Raw genomic sequence first — 17,859 nt, forward strand, 5'->3', positions numbered from 1 at the left:
AAGCGGTGCGGTAATCCAAGAACAGCAACATGATTTGCCGGTAGCGACGATGATGTAATAGTCAAAACAATGAACAACAGTGCGCATTAATAGTCAAAATAAGGAACTCGCATACTATGAAATATCCTTTGCATGTGTCCAATATTAAAACCCGAACAAAGTTATCAAAAAGTCTATTAAAAATGTGAATATGTGCACACAGGGGATTGCGTGTACCTAATGAGGGACAGCCGACGGACGTTGGAGGGCCAGCCCATCCGACAGTCCTACCGTCTCCTCACGCACATCAACCGAGACAAACTGGACATCTTCCGCATCGAGAAACTCTGGAAAAATGAAAAGTAAGAAACTTTTATTGTCCTTTCCCAATACAGAGTAGAGCTGCAACTAACGACTATTTTACCAATCAACTAGATTGTCATTTTTTTATCCTTAAATTTAATATGAAATGGATTTAACGATGTGGCAAATGATAATAAACACAAGTGGGTACAATGAAATACATTTTTATAAATAAATAAACATCTGTCCATTTTCAGGGACAGCCAAATAAAGATAAATTAAAATCAAGCCAACAGTTGTATCCCCTGTAAATCAAGAACCGACTCATTAGCAGCAGTAGAACAGTAAATTAAACAAATATGATATGCATTTTTTGAAGTACATTCGCCAACTGCAAAGTCAATGACAAAGGAGCTTCTTGATTTTCAACAGTTAGAAATTAAACACTTATGACAATTATTTGTTGTTTTTAAGATTTTGACGACTGAAGTTTTTTCTCGACTGCATGCATTTAATTTCAAATAAGTTAGCACCTAGGCATAAGGTTTGAGCTCTCTTATTCATCAAAACCGTAACGGCATGAATGTTACTTGCATCTTACCGAGGCGAGTCTAACTCCGTTTTGTTCAACTGGCCAAAGTAATTTTTCTTAAAATGTCCATGCATCACATAGATACTTCCATGATGTGTAAAGTCGGAAACTTTGAAGTAGTTTTTTTATTATAAAAATGTTAACATAAAAATAAAATGTTCCCAAACAAAGTTTTGGTATGCGTACTTGATATTGCCACAGTCATTCCTGTATGTTAGCATTCAGGACTCTCAGCATAGATTATATTCATGTAAGATGCCTCACTCTGATGTACAAACGTGTCTGGAGACAATAAAATTCATCATCGACTATTTCCTGTTATGGATATTTGTGGACTATTGGTTGCAGCCCAAATGAAGAGTGATCTTTTGTGTTCCGGCCTAATTCAAAGGGGTGAGCGCTTCGCCTTCGGCCACCACTACTTCCGGCCTCACGAAACGCACCATTCGCCGTCGCGCCGCTTCTACCACAATGAGTTGTTTCGCATGCCGCTTTACGAGATCATCCCTCTGGAGGCCGTGGTGGCCCCCTGCTGCGTTCTGGATCTCTACACATACTGCAAAGGTTGGTAGCAAACAACGTCCATTTCCTTTTTCAGTGTTCAAGGCTATTCCACCGACGCTCTTTAAAAAGAAAGTTATCTCCCGGCAGGTCGGCCAAAAGGTGTGAAAGAGCTGGACGTGTACATCTGCGACTATCGTTTGGACAAGTCGGCTCACCTCTTTTACAAGATCCACCGCAACCGCTACCCGGTCTGCACTAAGACCTACGCCTTCAACCACTTCCCCAAGCGCCTCACACCCAAGAGGGATTTCTCGGTAGGAACTAAAAATAAGTGCTCAGTGACCTAATAGTCATTGTTGGGCACGTTTCTGAAAAATATTCATTAGTTACATTGACTTGTGACTTCATTTAAAAAGCCATCCAGTTACCCCCCAGATTACTAACACCAAAAAGTAGAGCGTTCCTCTAAAACGCCTTTGACTGGAGAGAAAATACGCGCTGCTGAGGACTGTGTAAGGTGTGTAGGGGCACGGTGCTCTTGGCATTCTGCAGCAAAAATTTTGGATTTTTGTGTGCACCTTCCAAGAACACATTCCTTTGTAACTTATTACTTTGTAGAGGTAAGATCAGGCCTAAAAAATACAGCCCAGCCTGCAAGTATTGACACCTGACCCGACTAATTAACTTGATTGACAGGAACACTCCTGAAGCAAACCCGAAATTTGATATATTTTTTTTGCCCCCGCCGGACCAATCAACTAGATTTTGCTGGACAAGCCTGAAAAAGACCCGAAATATCATATTATTTGTGAAAACTTGGGATGTATAAATTTCAACACTTTTCTTTATGAAAATTCCATAGCTTTCATTTTTTTAGTATCACGTCATCCCGTTGTATTTAGGGAAGAAAATAAACTACTACTTTCATAGATTAAAATAATGTACATATTTTTTTTAACATGATAAATGCATTTCAACAACAAAATAATGTAGTGACACAGAATAAGGGAAAGTGAGATGCGCACTGTCCTACTTGCGCGGAGAAATACTGCCTTAAATATTTGTGTGTAGCTCAAATAAATTAGAAAAGATATGTTTAAATGTTATTTCTATAGTCTGTCTATCTACCCTGGTCACATCCCTCGAGAGGGGTGACCGACAGCAAAACAAACACATACACAAAAACAAAACAAAGGAAAGGAAAAAGTGGCAAAAAACACAAAAAATGTGTCCATGGCCAACCTAAATGCCCAAACAAGTTAAGCACCCAAGTTGGTCATGCTTTCGTCCCTCCAAATGAAACGGGACACAAAGCGGCCATGTCACTCGGTTCATGTGACACAACACTCCCTTCTGTTTAACAGCAGGCCCCGACAACTTTCGCTGGTTTACCCCTGCCACACCATACAGGTGCCCTGCCCATCCCTTAGAACGCATCCAAACATCCTACTATCCTTTCACAACACCTCTCCACTAATTCCTATCACCAACAAGAGCTCTAGCTTCCACTAGATCTAGACCTCTTTCGTGCTGTATACTCATAACACCATCCATCCACATCAATCTCGGCCTTCCTCTTGGTCTCCTCCCATTTACTTCTGCTCTGTTGATCCTCTTCAACATTTGCTCCTCATCCATCCTCTCCATGTGTCCAAACCAAACGGGTACTCTCTTATCCACACGCTTGCTCAGTTCAACTACTACTCCACTTCTGTCTCTCACAATTTCATTTCTCAAATTATGCAGTCTTGTCTCTCCGAATATACTCTTCAAATACTTCATGTCAAAAATAATTTATTAATTTAATAATACTAATAATTAATAATTCATTTCCTTCTCAAATCTGCGTTCAGGCTCCAGGTTTATGCACCATACAACACAGTCAGCACAATCACACTCTCATACAGTCCCCTCTTAACATCTCTACTTATACTCTTGTTGCTCATCATTTTCCTCAGAGCACCCAAAACCTTGCTTCCTTGATTCACTCTGTGCAATGATTTTTCCTCAGAATCGGCCACAAGCGCTGTGTCATCTGCAAACAACTGACTTACCTGCCACACCGTTCCACTGTTATCCATCTCTACACTTCTGCCAAATATTTTTGCATTCACCTCTCTCACCACACCATTGATGTACACATTAAACAGCCATGGCGTCATCACACACCCCTGTCCCACACCAGTCAACACAAGGAACCACTCACTTGTCTCACTCCCTACTCTCACTCATGCTCTGCTGTTCACATAAAAACTCTTCAGTGCTTCCAACAACTTTCCACCCACTCCATACATTGTACCATCACCTGCTACAACACATCTCTATCAACTCTGTCATACGCCTTTTCCAAGTCCATGAAAGCCAAATAAAAATTCTTACCTTTTGCAAAATATTTCTCACACACCTGTCATACTGCAAACACTTGGTCCGCACATATTCTTCCTTTTCTGAAACCACTCTATTCCTCCATCACTTCCTCATCTGTTCTTCCTCTCACTCTCTTAATCAAGACTTTTCCATACAGCTTACCCGGCACAGACAACAAACTGATACCTCTCGAAATGCTACATTCATACTTATCACCTTTACCCTTATACAATGGCACCACACATGCACCACACATTCAACAAGCGTATTAACCAGTCAATCATAGCAGTGCACCCTTTCTTCGAGCATTCAGCAGTACAACCATCCATTTCTTTCACTCTTGCACCTCCCGTGTTTCCACAGACTTTACATATAAATCACTGAACACGCGCATTCTCCCCATACCACCGATCGCCTCGACTCACTTCTCTCCCATTCTCCACATTCAGCAACTCCTCGAAATACTCTGCCCATCTCGTCCTGACTGCACTACCACTAACCAGAAATCTACCGTCCCTATCTTTCACTTTCGCTCCCTTTCCAGACTTGTTCTTTCTTACTCTTTTCACTTCTTTCCAGAACACTTTTCTCCTTAAAGTTCACTCCTATCTTTTAACACCATTTATCATTTGCTTTCCTTTTCGCTGCTTATATTACCGCTTTTACCAACCTTTTCTTCACTTCATACCTTTCTTACGCATCACCACTCTTGTCTTGCAGCCACTCCTCAAAGACACATCTCTTCTCTGTCACAGCCTCCGAGACCTCATAATTCCACCATTCACTTCGACTAACTTTTCTCATTCCACACACTTCTTTTGCACTCCTCAACACTGCCTCTTTAATCCACTTCCATTCCTTTTCCACACTCTCCACTTCTACTAATCCGTTTATACTCTTCCCCCATCCTCTTTCCTTTTCTGCCTTATTCAACTCTGACATTTTCACCTCTTCCCTCACACTCTTCTTACAACTAGCCCGCCACGATTCATTTATTCTCAGTTTTCTTTCCACATAAAAATGATCAGACATACCACTCATTTCACCTCTGTAAACATGCAAATCCAACAATCTACTTAACATCCCTTTCCCATCGTTCACAAAATTAGTGAATTTGAGCTGCGGATCGCCACCAACAGCTTCGTCCAGAATTGCAATATTTTAGTCATCATGGAGTCTTGGCCTCCCCGACGCCACAGTCCAACTAGCAGGACGCACGCTACACCGGCACGACCGAGACGTAGACTCCTGTAAGAACGGGTGGGGGACTATGTGCTGCAATAACAGCAGAACCATTGACACACACTGCTCACCCGATAGTTTCTAGCAGTATCGGGTAGAGTCTACCCGGTAGACCCTTCTATCTATTGAGTTAGCTAACTATGGTCTTTGTGATTGCTGTTTACGTTCCACCGGATGCTAACGTTAGCAAAGCGCTAAATCTCCTACTCGCTGCTATCAACAAACAGTAGCTTGCACACCCCAAAGGAGATTTTATTGTTGCCGCCGACTTTAATCAGGCATGCTTAAGGACTGTACTTCCCAAATTCATTCAATACGTGGACTGTGTGCACAGTAACATCAAACATGCGCACAGAGCTTCCCCCCTCCCCCCACCTAGCTGGATCCGACCATCTCAAAAAACTGTCGGACGTAAGCAGTAGATTTTTTAAAATATATTTTAATTACAAAACTTTTTAAAAAGCACTGCAACAAGAGAGAAGCCCGGCCCGGGCCAAAGCTCCAACTAATGATTGACATTTTCGGCCCTACCCGAATTTTGGTTCGGGTCCGGATATCAGATCTCGCCTCTTTTCATTTGTAAAGCTTTAACTCCCAACTTTGCTCATTTCTGTTAGAAAAAAATTAATTGTTGTATTACAGCCTCATTACGTGCCCGACAACTACAAGAGGAATGGCGGGCGCTCGGCGTGGAAGAGCGAGCGCTCCAAAGGATCGGAAGGTGGCGAGGATGACGGATCCTCCTGCGAGCGTCCAGACGACGTTAGGTTGGACTTGGATGTCGTTACGCCTCAGCTTTTAGCGGGAAAGCCAGAAGGGGACAAGGACAAAGACGGGGAGGCGGTAGAGCAAAAAGAGCGAGATAAGGTGGCGGAAAGACCGCCCTCGCCGCTTCGTCGCCCACAACCGGGCAGGAGAGAAGCTCAAAGAGAGCGTCTCAACAAGATTCTCTTGGACTTATTGAAGCGGGCGCCCGGCCAAAGCGCAGAGGGGATCGCTGCCACGCACGCTAACAGCGTCCCACTCGACTGAAACCCCTCTAACTTCCTGAATCCATCCCTTCTTTTGCCAGGGCTGAGAAAGGACAACAAAAGCACCGTAATGTTGGTCTAGCTCTGCTCTTCCTGTTTGCTTCTCTTCCTGGATTACAAAGCGCCTGAAAACTTTACATTGATGTCACATTAGTGCGGCAAATTAATGAATCCCAAAAGAGCACAACCACTTGTTGGATTTGACGCGTCTGCAGAAAATGGGATGGAGGAGGGGACTTTTGGCTAGAAGAAACACAAGGAATCTAAAACGGGAGGCATCAATCTTCAAATTGGTGCGTCAACTCGCTGCAATTGAAGATGCTGCGGGTGAGGAAAACAAACTGCACTTTTTGCTAACATAGTGTGAAGTCATCGTATTGAAAACACACTCAAATAGTACTTGATGGAGGGAAAGCCAGTCTCACTGACTGCTGCTCCGTTTCAAAAAAGAAAGTGGGTGGGCGGTGGGATTTTCGGGGTCAAAATGTGTTTTGTTATTTTAACTCTGTGTGCTGATCTTTTCGAGTGATGGATTCACCAGTTTTAGGCGGGAGGGAAACACTTTCGGATTCTAACAATTTTAAACTGTGTGGGCTTGCACATTCTTTGTACCTACACACTTTTCCTCAACATTTTAACAAATAAAAAAAAACAAGGGCTTAATGGCATATAACAATTTTGGGGGGAAAACAAGGCCTAACATGAAATGTATCGTCATATTTTCTTATCTGGCATGAGACAAATAAATACTGTATATCAGAAGGGGTTTAATGTAGTCTTTGTTGCCATGGCAATGGTATGACATGAATTTGTGATGAAAGTATCTACTCCCTTCACATAAAAATGTAAAGATAACAGTTGACACCGAGGATGAAAAGAATAATGATAATGGTTAAGCTGTACAGTGCCAACATGTGTGTATATACTACTGTTTTTTTTTCCTCCTAAAGCAATATCATGAAAAGTGTTTTGTTTATTATCCTGTACAAAAGACTGCTCTAAATAATTTCATTGCTGTTCGAAGACACTTAAATCATTTTATTCTTAGCATAACTTAGTTTAGTTTTGGTGTCCTCTAATTCTCGTTAATGTGCACGAGTCGGAAGAATTTGGGAATATATTCTTTTTGCTGCAGAGTGTTGAACACTAAAAAAGCTGGACAACATCAAAATGTTTTGCCATTTTTCAATAATGACTAAGATAATGAATTATTACTTTGTTTGAAATAGGAAAAGGTTGCATTTTTGTGACTGCCTGATGCTCGTATTTGTGCATTTTCTGTCTTTTTTTAGTTTGTTTTTGGACATTCGCAAAATAAGATGCAAGTGTTGTAAATGGCAGACTGGCTGACATTTTGTGATGTGTACAGTTTATCAAAAACGAACCTCAGTTTGTAATTATTATTCATGGAGATACGCTATTGGTTTTTAACTTTTGTTTTATATTTGTTTGTTTTTTAAATAAAAGCACTACATCATTGTGAATACCTGATTTTTTCTGTGTGCCAGATGCATATCTTCATTTTGATACTTTTAAAATATAAATCCGAGATCATTACTTGATTATAAAAGTACTATTTATTTACACATTGTTTCAGATCAATAAAGGACTTTATTGTGAGACTACCAGATTCGAGAAGGCAAAATTTGTTTGTATTCAGTATTTTGTTTTTCCGTGTTTCACAAATAAGGTTAAGAAAAAAACAGATTATTACTTAATTTTGTAAAATAACTGTGTTCACACAATTATTTAATGGACTTTATAATATATATATATATATATATATATATCACATAAGCCTTATGTGTGTGTGTGGTGTCAAACTCATTTTAACTCGAGGGCCACATGATAGAACAAACATTCTCTCGGGGGCTGGACTAGTTGATTAGAGAGAAAAAGAGAGGGAAAGAAATAAAAGTAAGAGGAAGCTGAAAAGAGTGGATGGGACAAAGAGAGGAGAGAAAGTGAGAAGATGTGAGAAACAAAGATAAAAAGAAAGTGAGAGAGGGGGAAAAAAAGAGTGAAGGAAATCCAAAGAAAAATAGTGAGAAAGAGGAAAAAAAGAAGGGAAAAACTAAGAGAAAGGGAAAAGGGAAGAGAGCAGAATAAGGTAAAAAGACACACAGAGGAACAAAGAAAGACAAATGGAGGGAGAGGAGAGCGAGACAGAGTACATGTACAGCGTTGGTGAGAGGCACCTGGCTTTGGCAACATCACGTGGACATATTTCAACTCGCAGCTCATTTTTGCATACAATCTGATCCGGCCCGCGGGCCGCCTGTTTGACACCCGTGACATAAGGGGAAAGTTGGCTTTTTCTTTTTTAAATATTTAGCATTGCGTTTTTTGTCTTAAACAGACAAGGCAAAATAAAATTAGATAAATACCTGATTTTTAAGAGTTGTTGTTGGCGTCTGTTATTTGTCTAAATTTGATGATATCGCAAGATTACCCAATAAGAGAAGACCGCTGTTCGTTTGCTATTAAGTGTTCATATTTCTGTGTTTCACAAAAAAGGCTAAAAAAAAAAACCCTTCTGTTATTTTATTTACGTATTTCGATATGCGTGGGTTTCCTCCGGGCACTCCGGTTTCCTCCCACTTTCCAAAAACATGCATCTCAGGTGAATTGGTCGGTTCAAATTGTCCCTAGGTGTAAATGAGCGAGTGAGTTGTCAGTCCCCGTGTGCCCTGCGATTGGCTGGCAACCAGTTCAGGGTGTCCCCTGCCCACTGCCCGATGATTACTGGGATGGACTCCAGCACCCCCGCGACCCTACTGAGGATAAGCGGTGTAGCTGATAAGGTGAGATATCGCGGGATTACTGGACACGAGTAGACGGTTGTTACTTTTAAGTATAATGTATGTTCTGTGTTTCACTTTTGTATCAAGTAGTTATGATAAAGTTCATTAAATACGAAAATTTGAGCTATTTTCACTCATTGGCCTCGGTTTGCTAATAAAACTTTACGAATTTTACGAAACTTTGATGTAGCGTTGCCATAGGGACCGAGGTTCGTGTTTCGTAGCAACTTCAAACATGGCGAGAAAGAAACTAGCTAAGGAAAAGTCCGAAAAGGAACCCGAAGAGTCGGCGCCTATACAAGCAGGTGGACTATAAACAGCAGCATATGGCAATAAAAATGTGCTTTGAAATAAATTATGCGTGTGTGTGTGCGTGCGTGTGTTAGGAGCCAGTTCGGCGGAGACGGTAGCTACTCCAACTTTCGGTGAGTGTCAAATTCGCCTTTTTTGGTGCTGAGTCCAAAATGAGTTTTCAAAACGCTCCCAGACGACTACGAGTGTTCTGGAAACATAATGACGGATTTCCCCGGCCTTTGCGCCCTTCTGGACGTCAAAAATATCCCGGTCTTGAAGACTAAATCAAGCTCGTCCAGCCAGGAGAGCGCGCCAAGTAAGCACCTGTCTCAAATTTATTTAGTAGTTCTCATTTATTTTCTGTCACGCACCCCCTGGGAAGAAGAAAACCTCTCCTCCCACGCTATCAAAATTTAAATACTTCAGGAGGCTGCTGACCCCTACTGCAAAAAACAGCCTGGAGCGGGATGGGAGCTTCCAGCATGTGCTTGCCCAAGACACACCACAGAAAGTGTTGCCCCGACGACTGTGGTGGTAAAGGGATCTGGGAAACACAAGTAACATTGTAACAACAAAATAGTAAAAACTATACTAGAATAGAATAGAATAGAATATACCTTTATTGTCATTGTTACAAAATGGGTTAACATATTGTGACAACGAAATTGGGCATGACACTCCAGTTTTATACATTCATGAGGTATGAGCCAAGAAGACAAAGGAACAGAGAAGGTAAGGTTATAAAACAACGGGGATAAGGCTATAGTTATAATTTACATGGTATTTACACAAGAAATGTCGGCATGAGGGATGTTACATACAGTGTTGTCGTGATACCGTTGGTATCGTAAGGGTTGTGCAATATTGCATTTGGTGCAAAGTCATCATAGTGCAAAAAATAGTCAGCATATGCATTGGTGCAAACATAGACAACATAGTGCAGAAAAAGGAAATGGTCAGACATTGTGCTAGGTGAGCAGTAAACGTAGTGCAGTCGACATGTGCAAGAACATAGACATGAGTACCATTATATTCGTATGAGGTAGTGTTGGCACAAGTTTTCAGTTTTTTTGTGCGGTGTCTGTTTTAAGCAGTGAACAAACATAGTGCAGACAGCATGTACGTGAGTACCATTTTACATTCGTGTGAGGTAGTTTTTTGCAACAGTTTACAGTTTTTTTGTGCGGTGTCTGTTTAGGGTGGTAATGGCTGTGGGGAAGAAACTGTCTCTGAGTCTGTTTGTTTTTGCTTTGTGTGACCTGTAGCGCTTGCCGGAAGGCAGCAGGTCGAAGAGGTGGTGGGCGGGGTGAGAAAAGTCCTTGATGATGTTTTCTGCTCTGCTGAGGTAGCGAGAGCAGGCAATGTCCTCCAGACTGGGCAGAGAGCAGCCGACGATTCTCTGGGCTGTTTTGATGATCCTCTGGAGCTTTTTCCTGTCTGCTGCTGTGCACCCAGCATACCACACCGTGATGCAGTATGTTAGGATGCTCTCCACTGTGGCTTTGTAGAAGGACACCTGCAGCTGCTGTTTTAGGTTATTTTTCCTGAGCAATCTCAGGAAGTGCAGTCGCTGCTGGGCCTTCCCTACCACCGCTCTGGTGTTTGCAGACCAGGAGAGGTCGTCGGAGATGTGCACACCCAGAAATTTGAAAGAGTGGACTCTCTCTACGCAGTCTCCTTTTATGGTGAGTGGTGCTGGATTCCTGCCATTCCTTCTGAAATCCAGAATCAGTTCTTTTGTTTTTGTGGCGTTCAATATGAGGTGGTTTTCCGAACACCACGCTGAAAGTGACTCCACCTCATCCCTGTATGCCGCCTCGTCCCCTTCAGAGATGAGGCCGATCAAGGTGGTATCGTCAGCGAACTTAATTATAGTGTTTGTGGGGTGGGTCGGTGAGCAGTCGGAGCTGTAGAGGGTGAAAAGCAGGGGGCTCAGTGCACGGGGGAGCCAGTGTTCAGTGTTAGGATGGGAGAGACGTGTGTACCGAGATTCACCGACTGTGGGCAGTTGGAGAGGAAGTCCATTATCCAGTGGCAGATGGAGGGAGAGAGTCCTAGGTGTGCAAGTTTCTCCACCAGGATCTCCGGGATAATGGTGTTGAAGGCTGAGCTGAAGTCCAGAAAGAGCATTCTGACGTAGCTCCCCCGGTGGTCCAGGTGTTTCAACACTGTGTGAAGTGCTGTGTTTATGGCGTCGTCAGTGGAGCGGTTTGCCCTGTAGGCAAACTGGTGGGGGTCCAGTGTGAGTGGCAGGGAGTTTTTGATGTGCCGGGACACTAACCTCTCGAAGCACTTCATGACCACAGGCGTAAGAGCTACAGGCCTGTAGTCGTTGAGGCTTTCCACTGCGGACTTTTTGGGGATGGGAATGATGGTGGAGGTTTTGAGGCAAGGTGGGACGGTCGCCTGTGACAGGGACCGGTTGAAGATGGTGGTGAAGACCCCAGCCAGCGGATCGGAACAGTCCCTGAGTACCCTCCCTGGTACTCCATCCGGGCCAGTTGCCTTCCTGGGGTTTATGGTATTCAGCGCACGCCTAACCTCGTGCTCCTGAAATGTGAGGGAGTTGCTGCTGGTTGTTGGTGGGTGTGATGTGGCTGTTTGTGGCCTTCCAGCTTCAAAGCGAGCGAAGAACTGATTAAGGTCCTCAGCTAGTGAAGCCTCAGCGTCAACAGTTGCCAGGTTGTGGCCTCTGAAGTTGGTGATGTGTTGAAGGCCCTGCCACATCCTCCTCGGGTCATTTCCAGCGAAGAGGTGCTCGATCCTCCTTGTGTAGGCTGCTTTTGCTTTCTTGATGCCTCTCTTCAGGTCAGCCCTGGCCACCCCGTAAAGAGCCTTGTCTCCAGACCTGAAGGCGGTGTTGCGGTGTTTGAGGAGGGTGCGCACCTCGCTGGACATCCAGGGTTTTTGATTTGGGTAGTTTTCGATTTTTTTTATATACTGTGACTTCATCCGTGCAGTAACGGATGTAGGATAAAACAGTGTCAGTGAATTTCTGGAGGTCATGGTGTTCAAATACCTCCCAGCAAGTTTGATCAAAACAGTCCTGCAGCTTGGAGAGGGCTCCCTCAGGCCACGTTTGTATTGTCCTCGTTACAGGTTTTGTTTTCCTTCGGATGGGGGTGTATGAGGGGGTAAGGGATAAGCATAGGTGATTGGAATTTACTAGGTGGGGGGGGGGGAAGCTTTGTATGCGTTTTTGATGTTGCTGTAGACGCGGTCCAAAGTTTTTTCACCCCTTGTTGCACAGTTCACATGTTGAAAAAATTTTGGAAGAACAGTCCTTAAACATGCCTTATTAAAGTCGCCAGCGATAATGAAAGCTCCGTCGGGGTGTGCAAGCTGTTGTTTGTTTATGGCAGCGAGCAGGAGGTTTAGCGCCGTGCTAGCGTTAGCATCCGGAGGAATGTAAACAGCTATCACAATGAGCACAGTTAGCTCTCGCGGTATATAGAATGTCTACACGATACCGCCAGAAACTCTAGATCGGGCGAGCAGTGTGCATCAATAATTCTGCTGTTATTGCACCACGCATTATGTACGTAAATGCATAGACCCCCACCTCTTTTTTTGCCGGAGTACTAGAAAGCTAGTAATATATTTTTTTTAATTAAATATTAGGGTTGAAGCTTTTGTTTGTCCTATGGCTGTATAGCTACAAAACTAAAATTTTTTGTAGGCATTAAAAAAATGTGTCAAAATGGCAAAAACTGTCTAGTACAGGCTCTTCTGTTTGAGCAAAAAGTCTGGCGTTGAATGATGTAAGTGCGGGCTTAATTTTTTTAGCTTAATGCTGTTCGCTGCCAAAATTTTTAAACATAGCAAGCACACTGGTATTTTCACATCCAACACAGTGGTTGCAGTAAAGCCAATCGCTTCATACGCTTTGTTAAACTTCCTAGTCCTAGCTTTTGTGATACTTTTTTTTGTCTCTCTCTGCCTGTCTTCCCTTCCTGGTAAAGAAATTCATAGGGTCACTTGAAAGTCTGCTACACTATGTGTCCACACTTTTGCAAAACACAGATGTTTCACTGCAGAATGCATACTCTGCCAATCAGAACAAAGCTGCCCCCTAATGAAGTCGAGCTGCAATATCACTTTATTCTAGGACAGTAAAAAAAATACACTCGGGATGCGCACCACCGTTTGAGAACCACTGTTTAAAGACAATGACCAATGAGGACGGAGGATTTGATATTGACAGGTGGTAGGCAGTCGCACAAAAAACCTACCCGCGATGCGTTCAAGCCTCAGTTGAAAGTGGTCCTGGAAAATGGAGATCCTCACGTCACGTCTGCCATTAAAATTATGGGTAAGAATTCATCATGATTGATTGTCAGCTTGCAAACATCCCATAATTGTTCTTGGTGCTTTTCAGGATGGCCCGTGGAAGACGCCATTGTCCGCGTCCTCAGCAAAATCATCTCGTCCTCGTCCACACTTCAAAGCCTCTCGTAAGTTTTGGAATTAGAGAAGTCGACTTTTTTAAGGTTGGGTTACGTTATGAATAACTGCTTATGCAATGCATGTTATAATCTCCTCTGTGTTTTTTTGAATGTTCCAAAGACAATAAATTAAGTTGGAAAAGACACATCAGACATATAAAAAACTAAGGTATCTAAAAGCATTTCAATTATTAATAAAGCCAAATTTCTTTCAAATTATAATGCATTGTATTATATTGTTCTCTCGTTCTGCCATATTAAACATATTGTGCAGAAGTCTGGGGCCATCATTACAAAAGTTCACTACAGCCCCTTTTTATCCTTCAAAAACGTGCAATCAGAAACGTACACAGGGTGGGATATCGGGATCATACCAATATTTTATTCATGCAGTCCAAATTATTAAAATTGGATGATTTAATACAATTTTTCACTTCACAACTGTTATTTATGGTCAACAAAAACAGAGTGCCAGAAAACATACAAAAATTATTTACTCGGAAAGAGGGAAATTATAACTTGAGGGGCTGTAGTGATTTCAAATTCCCAAAGGTGAGAACCACCAGGAAAAGTATGTGTGTGTGGGGTCAAACTTTGGAATAATTTACAAGATGAGATCAAACAATGTCCAACTATCCATGTGTTCAAATTTAAATACAAAAAAGCATTACTGGCGAAATACAGGGATGAACAGAATGGGATATGAGGGAGATTGGAAATACTGCGTTTATAACTATGTTTAACTTGTTGTTATTGTTGCTATTATTATATCGGAACTGTTATTATAAATATCATGTTTATTGTTGTTATTATCATTGGTGCCGCAGTGACATTTGGTAACTGGGCGTATTGTTACGTTGAGGGATGGGTATTGCGAAGATTAGTGTATGAAATATGTGATTATTGTAATTATTATAATTATTGATATCTGACAAAAGGAATAAGTATATCCACGAGATTTTGTTATATTAGACATAAGGGGAAAGGAGGATTTGTAAAAGGTATTTAATAGGGAAGATAAAGGGGTAGGAAAAATAAGCATCTGCTTCTGACTACCCCTTTTCGAACATGTTATGTGACATTATTTTGTTGTTGACTCATTGTTTTTGTCCTGTTTTTATTTTAATGTTCGAAATAAAGTTTTCATTCAATATGTCCAAACAAAGCACTGTTGCCATTTTCCCGCCAAAATACCATGCGACTTGTTACTCTTAATAGGGCTCAAGTATGAATAGGGAGTAGCTGTGTTCAATTTAAAGTAGACTTTGTCAAACTGGTCACTGAATCTCCCAGTATGAAACACCATTGCAAGGAACTATCTGGGGAACTTAAAAAAATGATTGAGGTACTACAAATGGATCCCCAAGGCTTTAAGATTATTACCAACAACCTGAAGTTGTGCTGCAGTACAGTGGCCAATATCCTCCAGTGTTTTAAAAAAAGTCAGGATGCACCTACAACAAGGCTTGTGTTGGATGTCCAAAGAAGCTAAGTGAACGCGCCCAGTGTCGCATCCAAATGCTATCTAAGAAAGATACCGGTAGAGTGCTGTCAGCATTGCAGCAGAGATTGAAAGAGTAGGGGGGTCAGCCTGGAAGTACTCAGATCATACACTTCAGGAACTTTCACTTTAGGGTGTACCCACTTTCGTTGCAAAGGGGTGTAGTTATTAACGGCTATATTTTGAGTTTTTTGAGGGTTAAAATAAATTTAAACCGCTGTATTAGCTTTACACAGACTGAACTTCATTGTGTCAAAGGGATGTTTCTTCAGTGTTGTTCTACTAAACACTATGATAAAATCTCTGCAGAAATGTGAGTGTTGTACTCACTTTTGTGACAAACTGTATAAGTTTGTTTTAGGCCTAGATTTAAAGAGTTCCACTTTGGTCGCATTTCAAATCTCAGGCCAGAGCGTTCCATAGTACCGGGGCCCCAATGGAGAATGCTCTCTAACCTGTGCATTTATTCTTGGCTCTGGGATCACTAGTCGACCAGTGTTTTCAGAGTTAAGGCCCTGAGTAGCAACATAAGGTGAAATTAAATCTGAAAGATATGAGGGGGCAATTCTGTGCATAATTTTGGATAATATCAACAAAACCTTTAAATCAAATCTTAAATTGACAAGGGGCTAATGCTGGTTAGCTAAAATCGAGGTAATGGGATCAAACTTTCTTGTCCTAATTAAAAAAAAAAATGGGCTAGGCCTACAGGATGGGCCCCCTGGCAAAAAAATGTCCACCCCTGTTCTAAAATAAAAATGCTAGAGCAGTTTTTGGCAGGCGGGTTTGACGGAGCAGATGGTGGTGGCCCTGGTCAACGCCGTGGGAGCCTGCACCAGCCTCAGGGCCATCACGTTGGAGGGAAACCCCCTGGCCGACTACAAGCACCATTTACTCTTTTGCGAGGGGAGCGCGTAAGTACACCTGCAACTTAACATTATTTTAATATACTTTAATATTCTATTGAAACCATTTGTCAAATCACTGGATAATTGTTCATGTTTTTCTTCAACTTAGCATGAAGTTGAATTAATGGTGCAATAGATGATGAATGGGTACGATGAAAAAAATATATACTTTATTGAACATACCGCACATTCCTACAAAAATTAAATACTAATTGAAAACCATTTAGACGCGGTGCTCGGTCAGTAGAGACATACATAAACCTCTGTCCATTCTTTAGGGAATGTGAATAAATAATACCGTAAATTCCGGACTATAAGGCGCACCTGATTATAAGCCGCACCCACTACATTTTAAGAGGAAAACTGATTTTGTACTCACACAAGCCGCACCTGTATATAAGCCGCATGCGCCCACATTAAAACATGTAATACAATCACAAAATTAGCCCAAACTTGAGTTCCGCGATTGTAACTGAATATAAAGTACACAGTCCAAAAGCCTCAGCCGGCAATATGAACAGAAAATGATACCGGTACTTAATATTTGATGCAGACCTGCAGAGTCCGGGTACCAGTTGAAACTAATCCAAGGAAAAAAAGTCTATATTTCCAAAGGTAAGGGTGGGAAAAATATATATCCACTATTGTCCGCCACGACAACAGGTCTCACTCACCTTTACCCCACTTCCCGTCAGCCTGTGTTTGCTCCGCCCCTCTTTTTTTAATTCGCAAAACATATCAAAATAAGTGTCTCAAATAAATACATTACAAAAATATACAGGTGCAAATACATATTATACATCGGTTACACATATTTACAAAGAAAGACGGTACACCGAGAGAGTTTTCAAAGCTTTAATTATAATATTATATCTTTCATCCCAAACTGTGCCTGTGAAGGGTAGCAAAACGCTACTAGCAACACGCTCGCAGTAAACGGGTCTGTTAAAAAAACATGCCGTACTCGTAGAATCTATGGTACACCATTCTCATCTTCCTCCTTAAAACGACGTCATCAAAGTCGTCTTACCTAGTATGGGAAAGAGACTTTGTCATATTGACGTCGCCCCACGCTCCCTTCAAAAACACGCTAGCAACACGCTCGCAAAGTGAAGTTTACATGCAGCAGCTCTGATTCCTTCTTTATCGGACTGCCCGTTTGCTTTGAGCTTGAAAGCTACATCATGTGCCTTTCTTTTTGCAATTTACATTATGAGGATATGTCTACGCTAATTCAATTAGTGCACAAGCTAAGAAGTTACAGTCTTCCTCGGCGCATATATTCCACCGGTCTAAACCTTACCCTTTGTACTCGAGCGCCGCTGGCGGCTGTTAGAAAAATTACATAAATTGGCCGCATCACTGAATAAGCCGCAGGGTTGAAGATTTGGGAAAAAAGTAGCGGCTTATAGTCCGGAATTTACGGTACATGAAATCAACATTTTTTAATCGCTGTAAACCAAGAACAGGCTTATTAGCAGCTGTAGTGTGCATTTTGTGTAAGACTTGAGCGGTCAAACTCTGTAACAAAAGTACATAACTATTCTCAATAGTTTGAAATCGAATGCTTTTATCAAAGAATCTTTAACATTTTAACAGCCGACACTTGTAAATTTAACAACCAATGTTAGTCGTTTTTAACAACCAATGTTGTCATTCAAGGTTTTAACTGACATGTTATTTATAATGTTTCAAATAACGCTTGTCATTTCTGACCTTTTAACAACTGATGTTTGTCATTTTTCAAATTGTACCAACTGACGTTTGTCTTTTTGAACGTTTTGTGGCAACCTGGTGAACTAGGTAAGTTTTACATACAACTAAGACAGTTTTTCTGGGATTGAACAAAGAAAGGTTTATTAAATACCAAAAATTCTGGGGAAATAGGG

General features: G+C 41.7%; 2 protein-coding genes across 8 annotated transcripts in view; both read left to right on the forward strand.

The window, feature by feature from the left end:
* The window catches only part of ash1l (ASH1 like histone lysine methyltransferase), a 63,752-nt gene extending 56,250 nt beyond the window's left edge, over positions 1-7,502 (forward strand). For both annotated transcript variants that reach the window (XM_088328295.1, XM_088328296.1), the window contains exons 23-26: positions 203-341; positions 1,266-1,438; positions 1,526-1,692; positions 5,630-7,502. In XM_088328295.1, the coding sequence (XP_088184421.1) occupies positions 203-341; positions 1,266-1,438; positions 1,526-1,692; positions 5,630-6,019 (869 nt within the window). In that variant the 3' untranslated portion in view covers positions 6,020-7,502. The remainder of the gene's footprint in view (positions 1-202; positions 342-1,265; positions 1,439-1,525; positions 1,693-5,629) is intronic.
* A 1,487-nt stretch (positions 7,503-8,989) lies between these two features.
* lrrc71 (leucine rich repeat containing 71) overlaps positions 8,990-17,859 on the forward strand; it is a 40,430-nt gene continuing 31,560 nt past the window's right edge. For 5 of the 6 annotated variants that reach the window (XR_015849685.1, XR_015849687.1, XR_015849688.1 and 2 more), the window contains exons 1-6: positions 8,990-9,127; positions 9,209-9,247; positions 9,310-9,432; positions 13,321-13,428; positions 13,495-13,570; positions 15,833-15,976. Coding sequence is in view for 1 of the 6 variants with exons in the window: in XM_088328300.1 (XP_088184426.1) it covers positions 9,058-9,127; positions 9,209-9,247; positions 9,310-9,432; positions 13,321-13,428; positions 13,495-13,570; positions 15,833-15,976 (560 nt within the window). In the remaining 5 variants the exon portion in view is untranslated. Of the gene's footprint in view, positions 9,128-9,208; positions 9,248-9,309; positions 9,433-13,224; positions 13,429-13,494; positions 13,571-15,832; positions 15,977-17,859 lie in introns of those variants that run through there. The other variant, XR_015849689.1, reaches the window with a different exon arrangement.

Source organism: Urocampus carinirostris, chromosome 2, assembly GCF_059441175.1.
Source record: "Urocampus carinirostris isolate Australia breed hairy pipefish chromosome 2, RoL_Ucar_1.0, whole genome shotgun sequence".
In the NCBI taxonomy this organism is placed as follows: domain Eukaryota; kingdom Metazoa; phylum Chordata; class Actinopteri; order Syngnathiformes; family Syngnathidae; genus Urocampus; species Urocampus carinirostris.